This window comes from Egretta garzetta, unplaced genomic scaffold, assembly GCF_000687185.1.
Source record: "Egretta garzetta isolate BGI_Z169 unplaced genomic scaffold, ASM68718v1 scaffold342, whole genome shotgun sequence".
Classification (NCBI taxonomy): domain Eukaryota; kingdom Metazoa; phylum Chordata; class Aves; order Pelecaniformes; family Ardeidae; genus Egretta; species Egretta garzetta.
In genome coordinates, this window is record NW_009258887.1 from 491,043 (window position 1) to 502,088 (window position 11,046).

Genomic DNA, 11,046 nt, shown 5'->3' on the forward strand with positions numbered 1-11,046 from the left:
GTGGCCAAGAAGGCCAATGGCATCCTGGCCTGTATCAGAAATAGTGTGACCAGTAGGAGCAGGGAAGTCATCGTGCCCCTGTACTCGGTGCTGGTGAGGCCGCACCTTGAATACTGTGTCCAGTTTTGGGCCCCTTGCTACAAGAAAGATGTTGCATTGCTGGAACATGTCCAGAGGAGAGCAACCAAGCTGGTGAGGGGTCTGGAACACAAGTCATATGAGGAGTGGCTGAGGGAACTGGGGTTGTTTAGTCTGGAGAAGAGGAGGCTGAGGGGAGACCTTATCGCCCTCTACAACTGCCTGACAGGAGGATGTAGCGAGGTGGGGGTCGGCCTCTTCTCACTGGTAATGGACAATAGGACGAGGGAGAATGGTTTGAAGTTGCGCCAGGGCAGGTTTAGGCTAGACATTAGGAAAAACTTCTTCACCGAAAGGGTTATCAGGCTCTGGAATGGGCTGCCCAGAGAGGTGGTCGAGTCCTCATCCCTGGAGGTATTTAAAAGAAGGATAGATGAGGTGCTTAGGGACATGGTTTAGTGGTGGGATGGCAGGGTTAAGTTAAAGGTTGGACTCGATGATCTTAAAGGTCTTTTCCAACCAAAGTGATTCTATACGCTTGTTTTCTCTTTCTCTTACACCATTCTAAGAAGAAGAGACACTGTCCCACCAGCACATGTTTGGGCATGCTTCAACCTTCAATCTATATGAAGCTTAAGCACTAAGGGTATTCTAAGTTACTGAAAACCTTACGAGGCTGCAGCAACTGGAAGGATGCTCAGGAAAATGTAGTTGCCTGGGAAACTCCTGAAATCAAACTGTGAGGTGGCTTTTGAGCATGGGACTTCTCTGCATTTCCGGGATTGCAGTTTTAGAGTTCACATACCTGTATTCTGCACAGATCTTAATTCAGGTGTCTATCTGTTACTAAGTTGAAGCCTTCAAACTTTCCAGAGTGAAAAGGAAAGGTGATAAGCTGCAGTGAATGCAAGCAATCCTTCAGTATTGCTCACTATCATACTAAGAAACCTGTTGAGAATTCCTATCAAAATATTTGGATTCATGGGTATGTCCCACGTTAGATAAAGATTTAAAGCCTCTTCAGTACTGAAACTAACATTATGCACTAATTTATCCAAAACTGACAGCACAGAGTACAAAATTGCACGTAACTAAAACTGCAAAAATTGGAACATATATTGTGAACCAAGCCACATGAGCACAATTTTATGCTAGAAAAAAGCCCACCAACTAAAATAAATACAATAATAGCATTGTCATTCCTTTCTCTTAAAGGCAGCAGAAATTTACTTTTACAAAAAAATTAGTGCCGTGTTACTTACTGGGCTTGGAATAGAGTCAGGATCAAGCTTCTTCTGCTGTGGACCTGGGAGCTGTGCCAGACCCCCAGGGAAAGCACCAGGATAAGACAGCTGAGATCCTGCCATCTGAGGGCCACCATAGTTTGCTACAGAGTTACAAATGACAAATCATTTAAAGTAGTGAAGTTGCATTACCAATTTCTAACATCAACTTTTTGCCATACAAATCATTCTTACTCAGCTAAATGCAACTTCTTCTTCCCTTCTGTTTTCAGGAAGTAAAGGAAATGGATTACTTTGAATCATGCAGTCTGTGTTTTAAAGGTAAGCATAAGACTAGGTGTGACAACTTTGGCTCCAAAGTTTTCAGGTGTATGTCAAGTAAGATGGTTAGTAGAGATTACCACAGTTACTCAAACCAGGCCATTACATTTGCGAGAGTCTCTCCCCCTAACATCAGTCAATGCAAACTGGCTAGTTAGCTGTCAAAATAACAGTTTTATTCACCTATGTCAGGTGAAATAATTGTATTCAGTTACAATATGTTATTGCTATAGTAAAGCATTTTTGAAAGCTGCTTATGACAGTATTAGAGCAACCTACATCTTTACAGAGTGTAAGAAAAACTCCTTTCTGTAGTATGTTGTGCCTTTACCCATTACTAACCAAATAATTCTGTTCCCGATCCAAATTAATCTCCTTTTTCTTGTTACAGTCTCAACAGTGCTAAAGTTTTGCTCAAAAGTATAGCCTGCCCTGAACATACTGACTGACAATGCAAATCTTTTCATTCTACAAAAAGAGGATTAAATTTTCATTTTTCCAAGTCAGCAGAACATCAAGCATGAATGGTCACAGTTCCACCAGTGATTCTCCACATATGTTTTGTTTTCAGTTACGGAACAAATATCCTTCCTTACCTTGCTGAGGATGATATCCAGGCCCTGGAGGCTGTCCTGAAAGCTGTTGCAGGTTAGGATTTGGGGGGACAGCTCCAGGCCCAGGGATTCCATCTTGTCTGGCCATAGGAGGCAATGATGGTTGAGCACAAAGGCCATTATTTGCTGGTGGAGGAACCTGTGATCCAGGTGGTAAAGGGATTTGCTGCTGGGTTGGTGGTGGTAGCTGTGGACCCTGAAAAGATGCTGGATGCCCAGAAGACATGCGAGAGCTGGGAGTAGTGCCAGGACCTGAGCAAGAAATTATGTCAGCTGAGTCAAAAATGATCACCTACTAACTCTGCGTGGAAGGTGTTCTATTTTTGCTCAATACATTTACAACATATAAGCAATATTGTATCCCGTACTGAAAATGCTGCATTATGGGGATTCTGAATGCCTGTTCACGTAACAAATCTGACCTCGTAGTTTAAATCTGAATGGGTTCAGACATTTAATTTATTTCTTTTGGCACTATTTGCAATAAAATCCTGCAGCTGGGGTGGATGGGGAAAGAGAAAGGGAAGCCAGCCTTTGACAGTCCTTGATTAGAATACAAATAAATCACTACTTGCTTTTGAAATAACATATAATTTCATAATGTGAAACAATGTTCTTCTTGCTTAATAATCAATTTCTCTTACATGGCATATTTTTGTAGTCTGCTATTTACATTTCACCATGACAGGTTCACTGGAAGATAAATCCACTCATTTTATCTGGTTTACAACTCTCTTCTAGTTTTGATGCTAAAAGATGAAACATGGGAATTATTTTGTGCACACTGGTGAGGAACAGTTTGTTGTTTATGAGATCCAGATTCCAATTAGAATTAAGAGGACCCTGGAAATAGGGGATTTTTTGAGACTTAGAATCTTTAAACACTTATTACTTTACAAAACTTTTTTTTTTTGGTCAAATTTCTCCCCCAAGACCTACAGCAAAATAATTTTCAAGAAAGCTAAAAAAAATAACCAAAATTAGGTTTGGAGCAAAAGGACCAGTGTGTTAATATACAAATATTGGAATGTATATTCTGTGAAGACATGTTAACTAAAAAAGAAAACCATTTCACATGCAAAACACAAGCTCACATTCTCAGCTGGTACAAACAAACATCACTCCAGTAGCTTTATAAGCTGTGAATTTCAGCACTCTAAGTTACACCAACTTAGACTTACAACTAAGGAAAAATCAGAAGAACAAAACCCAACACAGAGGCAGAGTTGTAAAGAATCTATGTCTTCAGTGGTCTGAAGGGTCTCTCAACCTTCCAGCGTATAACACTACAAGCAAGAACATTATATTTTACATAATTATTGCTGAAGGCAATATAAAGAAGGCAGAATGCAAAAAGAAAATGTTGCTCTAAATAATATGAGTGTATAAATGAAGTGCTCTAGAGGTGCTGGACCATGCTTCATCCTGTCTAAAAAGGTCTGAGTTAATTGTGCACTTGCAGTTCAGTACATCAAGGTTGAATTCAAGTCCAAACTAATTTTTCTAAGGTGAAGAAGGTGTGAGTTTTCACAAGCAATTGTACAAACAGAGGGTCAGACTACTGGTAATTACACAGGTTTCGTTCAAGTCAAATCACCAACTTGTAAAGTCAGGGTAGGATCAGTAATATAGTATCAGTGCAGCCTGAACTGAAAAGTTCACCTTTACACATATCGTACAAAGCTGTCAACCACTGAAGTGATCCTCACTTAGAAAATTCATCCTCCTAAACAGACTGGCCTCAGCAAAACAAGATGCTAACTAAATTCCACTCCTTTTAAATGAAATGGTAAATTTCACTAGGAAATACTCAGGAAAAGCACATATAAACAAACAGAAAATTAGTGGTGGGAAGTAATTTACATGGAAGAATCACGTGATCACATCTTTACCTCGAGGCTTAGGTTTGAGATGGCTTTAACCTCAAAATAAATGCAAATAAATTCAGATGAAAAACTAAACTATAAGATTTGGACAAAAAAAAGCAAGATAGTTTCAAAACAGAGAGAAACTCTAAAAAGCTGAGAAAAATGAAACCCTGTCTGCATATTATTGCTCATGCCTTGGCTGTTACTGACAAGATCACCAAGTAATTTGAGAAATGACTGATAAGACAGCTGACTTCTACAGAAGGTTCATCAAACATCAATTCAGAATTAATCCAAGAATATTGATTTAAGGAATAGGATGAGATTAAAAAAAAAATAATCTAAGAACTTGAGCAAATGATTGTGGTCAAAGATTTCATTTTCTGTTTATATAGAAGTTCAGTAAGTTTGTAATTATCATAGTCTTAGTAACTTTAACTGAGAAAAAGTCAATCAGATCAGATAAAGCTGATTACCATAGCTGTTTATCTGCATGCTGTTGAGCTGGTTAGCAAGTTGTGCTGTAGGTGAAGTGGATGCAGTATTTGGGTAGGCTGGTTGTGACTGCTGACTGCAGGGAGGATAGGAAGATCCTGTATTGCTTGGAGGTGGAGGGCCTGGAAACCTAAAGGGAAAAATTAGTCCAGTTATGCAAAAAAAAATACATCAATCAATCATAATTCTAGAAGGTCTCATACCTTCTCAAGGGTGGTGCTGAAACAATTAATTAGGACAAACTCTTAGGTGAGTTTGCTCACATTCTGTTGAGAAAACCTATACTTGTATTAAAATAGTCATGAAGCACAGAGAGAACGCACACTTGTTTAACAAGCAAAAGACAGTACATGTTTGTTAGCATACTTGTTAGAAGCAAAGAAGAGTGAATATGCCATGGCAAAGAGATAGTGGTAATAACTATATGAAAGCTTGAAGATTAAGAAACACAAACTTCTGAATGTATCGCATCACTCCCTCCCCTTTCCATGCTTATAAAGGAAAATTCCTTACTGGGGTAGGTGAAGAAGATTAGGAGAAAAATCTGTGAACAAGGGAAATGAAGTGAGGAACTGTTAAGGAGTACCCTGTAGTAGAAGAAAAAAGATGATGCAGGTAGGGAAAAACTGCTTCGTGATTATCAGATAGTGAAAAATGTGAATGCAAGAAAAATAACTAAAGAAAAGAAAGAGGTAACACACATAGAATCACAGAATCACTTTGGTTGAAAAAGACCTTTAAGATCATCGAGTCCAACCTTTAACCTAACCCTGCCATCCCACCACTAAACCCTGTCCCTAAGCACCTCATCTATCCTTCTTTTAAATACCTCCAGGGATGAGGACTCGACCACCTCTCTCGGCAGCCCATTCCAGAGCCTGATAACCCTTTCGGTGAAGAAGTTTTTCCTAATGTCTAGCCTAAACCTGCCCTGGTGCAACTTCAAACCATTCTCCCTCGTCCTATTGTCCGTTACCAGGGAGAAGAGGCCAACCCCCACCTCGCTACATCCTCCTGTCAGGTAGTTGTAGAGGGCAATAAGGTCTCCCCTCAGCCTCTTCTTCTCCAGACTAAACAACCCAACATGTGGCTTATAAAGATATTTTCTACCAGACTATTTCACTCAAGAAAAATAAGATCTCAGGCTATCCCCAGAAGAAGATCTACACTGATTTTCCTATGACCACTTCTAAAACCAAGGAGGGGCCAAGCTGTATCAAGAGAGGCAGAATTCACTTTCCTTGAAATTCTGATGTGGAAGTTTCCTTCCCTCAAATAGCAGCTGTCAGAAATCCAGGAATAAAACCAGATCAGGTAAGAAACAGTAGGTGTGCAGCTGTTAGGGCAATGTCTGGAAGCTAGGAAAGAGCGTCAGTATTTTGCTGGGTTGGTCATGTCAGCTCAACCCTGTTCACCTTGTTTTTACATCTTCACGACAACCACCACTTCTCCCTATGCATTAGTACATTGCCTTTTACAATTATCACCCAGTCTCTTTGGGTCCTCCTTTACACAGTGATATTACACAGACAACAAACAGGCTTCCCTATTTTGATAACTAATAAAACATATACATGGCTTTATTTGAACACAAATAACTATACAACTAATAAAAAGCACAGAAGCAGATTAAGACTTCAACCAACTAAAACAAGAATGTTGTTAAACGGTGTCAAGTTCACTAAACTAAACTAACTTCAGGTACACAAACTAATTTAGCTGCTCCTGGGAGATAAGCAAAATAATTAACACTTACAGAATTAAAAAAAAGTTAAGCATATTGACCCACTATAACCCACAATATAACCACTGTGCAATAAAGCTTGACTATCGCCCCATACAATCATTTTTCCAAGATTTCTTTTTACAGCTTCCACTTGTCCCTATTTTCTCCTTTCCCCACTCCTGTCTCCTTCACTTCTTCCTGTGAGCTCTGAAGGCTGGACAACAGCACTTCAAATAAATGCTTCATAGTCAATCTCAGACCTAAGCACAAGAGCAGCAGTCATCCATCTGAGAATGTATGACAAAACTGGGTTATAGAATGTGTTTAAAGTACCCTATGCAGCCTTGGCTGTGATCCCACAACAATGAAACGAAGACATCCTAACAAGGAAGGGGTGCTGGGGGAGAGGACTACAGATATAGACATATGCACCAGCTGCTACTCAAAACTCACTGGCAACTATTAATCTGTAAATAACAACTTTTTTCTACCTCACAACAAAGGAGAATTAAGACAACAGAAAGAGAACAAAAAAAAATAATGCGACTTCTATATCAAATAGCACTTGTAACACCTTACTGCTGCTTTGAAGCAATGGATCCAAGTTTAAGAAGAAAGAATAATTAAAAATAAAACAAACAATGCATGATAGAGACCTGACTTGCAGTAAAATGGAACTTAATGAGATTACAGATCACACTGTACGATCTGGCAACTTAACCGAACTAGAGGATTCGGTTCAGAAATGGAATAAGTCAGAACTGCTGAAGATAAAAAGGATGCCATACTTAAATGTCAGTGAAGCAGCCGAAGAGAGGTAACAGAGGTCAAATAGCTTAGATCTCGTATTAATTCTTGAAAGTCACCTATGTGGCTGTTGCCCTGGTGTACTGGGCCCATTTTGGAAGTTGGTCTGGCTGAATTGATGTGTACCAGGTGGTGGAGGCCCAACAGGAGCTGAAGATCCAAAAGGCACAGTTGATTTCGACACACCTGCAAAAGATTAAGTACTTTTACATAAGAACCCAGTAAGGAAGCAGAAGATCACTGAGAAATACAAGTGTACGGCCCTGCTCCAGCAATAAGAATACTGGCTTTCAGTAAGAACAAGAGGGACAGTAAGAAAGAAGCAAGAATGAATACACCCTGCATTTCAATTTGGGATACTGGTAATTCTCTGTCACCCAGTTACCTTTATAGGTAGAAGCAAGAGGTCCCTTTGATTTCAGAGACCATGGTCAGAAAGAAAACTTGGAACAACCTTTAAAAAAAACCCAAAAAACCTCCGTATGTAGAACCTGTAAACCTATGCTAAAAATTGTTCTTAATTCAGATCTAGAACAGTGACTGTGAAGAGACTATATTTTATGTAAACAGCAGGGCTGAATAAACACCTCTTCAACCTGTATTTCTTGAATTTTCCTTTAAATTACTCTAGCATCAAAAATTTGTTTGGTACCAAAACTGGTATTTTTCCCAAGTATTCTAATTAGCCAATTACCAGAAGCAGTTCCATCTTCTGATTATATTCAGCATTGGATTAAGGTAACACAACTCCTGCTGTCTTTAATAAAAAGTTTTAGAGAAACTGGGTAAAAATTCTTCTTTTTTCTGTTTTCATGATAACACAAAAATCAAGGACTCCACAGAGTATTTAAAAAAACTCAGTATACTTGGATACTTAGTTCTGTCATTACCCTACTCCACCATCTCAAATACTAAATTTAATATAAATTATAATAATTTAATTGTTATTAAAGATTTTAACAATTTTTTTTAGGTGCTTTAGAGAATACTTCAGACATCTTTACTATTTCAACTAATATCCCCTTGTGACTTCAGGCAAAATATCGAGATGGTCCCTCTTCCCATCTCCTTATCTTGACTATGCATATTGGGTTATTCATAATACACCATTAAGCACTGGTGCTTATTGCTTCCTGGACAATGGAATTCACACACAAAGGTCAGATACCCATCTTACATCAACATGTGAGCATCAGCAACACCACAGACAAGGCTAGTGCAGGATCCTGTTGCAGTAGCAGTGTAAAACTGAGCATTTTGTGCTGACATGAGTAAGAAAAAGATGGAAAATGCCTTCATAAAAAAGCAGCCTGTGAAAACACATTTTGAGCCAATTTCATACCTGGTTGAGGTACTGAGTATGAGGAGTTAGGGTCCCCGTAATGCCCATAATGAAGTGAAGAATTAGGTGGTCCAAAACCTGCAGAAAAGCCTCCTATGCCTGGCTGGGATTGGGAATATGGAGGAGCTGCAACATAGCCTTGTTGACTCATGATGGCAATATTCTCATTCCAAGTATCGGGTTCTCTTTAAGATCTGCAAAATAGAAAGTGACACCTGCTACTCCTCTTCACTCTCTGTGAACTGTGTTCCCAAAAAGACTAAAGACACATCTGAGGGCAAGGACCTTGTTGTCCTTGCTATTACCAGACATCTTTTCCCTAAGCTTTTGGATCTTGATTCTGTTGCTGTTACAGAAAGGGAAAAAAAACCCCAACCCAAACAAACAAAAAACCCAACCCACAACCCCAGAATTGGATTAAAAGCAATCCAGAAAAAGTTTTCTAATGATGAGAGCATTCACAAAACATTTAATTTCTTTGTTGCAGTTAGATTTTGTTAAGCAGGATAAAAGAAGCTTTTAGGAAACTCTGAGGAAAGACTATCCCGATTAATTGCAATCATTTAAGATTAGAACTAGAAGATCTGAAGAATTCCGCATTATTAAACCAGATGATTGTATTTGGCAAGACTAGTTTTCAGATACAGTACCCTTGCCACCAAGGCATTTGAGAAGTTATTGAAGCTTTACACTTTGCAGCATTGATAGTTAGCTTTCTCTTTTCCATGTAAGAGAGTTTTTTATTTTGACTTCAAACTGAATTAAACAAAACCAGAATTCCACTAAGCTTCTTGATGCCCAAATTAAAACTGTTTTGAGAAATTCTGAGGAGCCAAACCCTGAATGAGCACTTACTACTTCTGCAGAGTCCCAAGCACGTAGGTCCGGCATCCCCAAAGAACTAAAGAAACATCATATAAGCTAGCACTTCAGATGTTAAATGTTCCTTTGAAATAGCTTTCCCAACCACCTGCACTTCACATTCTTAGGCTTGAGCCATGGAGTGATATTGGAGCATGCAAACTGCATGAAAGCAAATCAGGAATTGTGCTCCCGAAGCACGCACAAAGGCACCTCAACTCCAGGAACGCACCAAATCCATGCTGCACTGGCACATATCAGTAGAGAAAAGCTATCCCTATCAGAAAACCCATCTCTAGGTTTCTCATATTAAACATACATTTCTGAAAAAAAAAAAAACAAAAAACCAAACCAAAAAACCAAAAACCTGGCCCAGTTCTAATCTTCCACGTCAGACAAGAACCCACTTCGAGCTGGGTACAGGGCCTAGCCCTCCTCACACATTGCCCGTGCAACCCTCTAAACCACGCTTCTCAACATAGCATAAGATTTCTCAGATAAGTAATCTGAAGGAGTTGTCTTCTATTTCTTAGTTAACAAGGTAAACAGGGGAAGAAGAAAAATGTTTAAACGTTAAGGCTTATTGCTGCCAGCTGTGCTTTCTTCCCTCCCCGCCCCCATCAGAAAAGACGTGGCACTGTGAGCTTTTGTTGCTCCAGAAGACAGCAAGTCAGCGCTAGATTACCTAGACACTGGCATAGACATATATATATTTTATATCTATGTAAAGGAAGAGGTTTTCACTTGAGACAGCTGCAACAGCCAACACCTTTAGCTGTAACAGCATCCCGGGGAAATTACTTCCTCCATAGCTTACTCACACACACACAAAAAAAAAAATCTTGCCACGTCAAGCTTCCCACAGACAGCATGAACACGCAGAGGTTGTGCTGAAGAGAGACAAGAACTCTAACCATAAGCAAAATAATATAAGTTTATTGAACACAGTTCCAGATTCTATTTAACATTGAGCGTATTTAATCCCTTCTCAAGATCCCTATACACCAACACCCCATGAAAACAGGTTGGAGGCAACACCCAAAATATCGATAGAATGTGATCACCTAAGATTTTAGCGATCAGGTTCTAAGGATCAGAGGATCTGCTAAACCCAGTTTTACTGCAAGTGTCACTACACGACAAGTTTTTTCTCCCTCTCTTAACACTAGTTTACCTCAAACCCCACAGCCTGAGATACAACACTAATGCAAGCAGTCTCCACGATTTAGTTTACCACTATAACAGAACAGGTTGTCATCTTTTTATGTTTTCAGAGGATTGCTGTACCTATGCAATGCTCTACGGCACCGATATCCCTGTGAAGATGTAAAACTCTACCATGTGCATGCAGAAGTAGGATAACGGAATCAAAACCAGGATCAGCTAATTGCAGGAGGACTATTAACTTCGTATTTCTTCAGAGACACCGTGCTTGGTAACTTGTCATCTAAAAAGAGGTGCTGTCCCTCCCCATGGCGTGCCGCAATCTCAATCTGACAAATAATCTTTGGGATGCTTTTATCTTTTGGATCTTCAAATTTACTCCAGTTCAGCGCAAAACCTGCCATCAGCGAACGTTTCTATCCCCATTAACTGTAAGTCACGGTTAACACCGCAACAGGTCTCACTACCGGGTGGGTGCTACCACCCGGCTCCGCGCAGGACGCGCCCGCCCGCGGTACCGGTGCCT

The 11,046-nt window shown here is 39.7% G+C and overlaps 1 protein-coding gene across 1 annotated transcript in view; it reads right to left on the minus strand.

The window, feature by feature from the left end:
* Positions 1 to 8,681, minus strand: part of SEC24D (SEC24 homolog D, COPII coat complex component) — a 52,146-nt gene extending 43,465 nt beyond the window's left edge. The window contains exons 1-5 of the mRNA XM_035889640.1: positions 8,496 to 8,681; positions 7,213 to 7,339; positions 4,602 to 4,750; positions 2,240 to 2,509; positions 1,341 to 1,465 (exon numbers count right to left, since the gene is read on the minus strand). Of these exons, the coding sequence (XP_035745533.1) occupies positions 1,341 to 1,465; positions 2,240 to 2,509; positions 4,602 to 4,750; positions 7,213 to 7,339; positions 8,496 to 8,646 (822 nt within the window). The 5' untranslated portion in view covers positions 8,647 to 8,681. The remainder of the gene's footprint in view (positions 1 to 1,340; positions 1,466 to 2,239; positions 2,510 to 4,601; positions 4,751 to 7,212; positions 7,340 to 8,495) is intronic.
* Between the last annotated feature and the right edge of the window lie 2,365 nt (positions 8,682 to 11,046).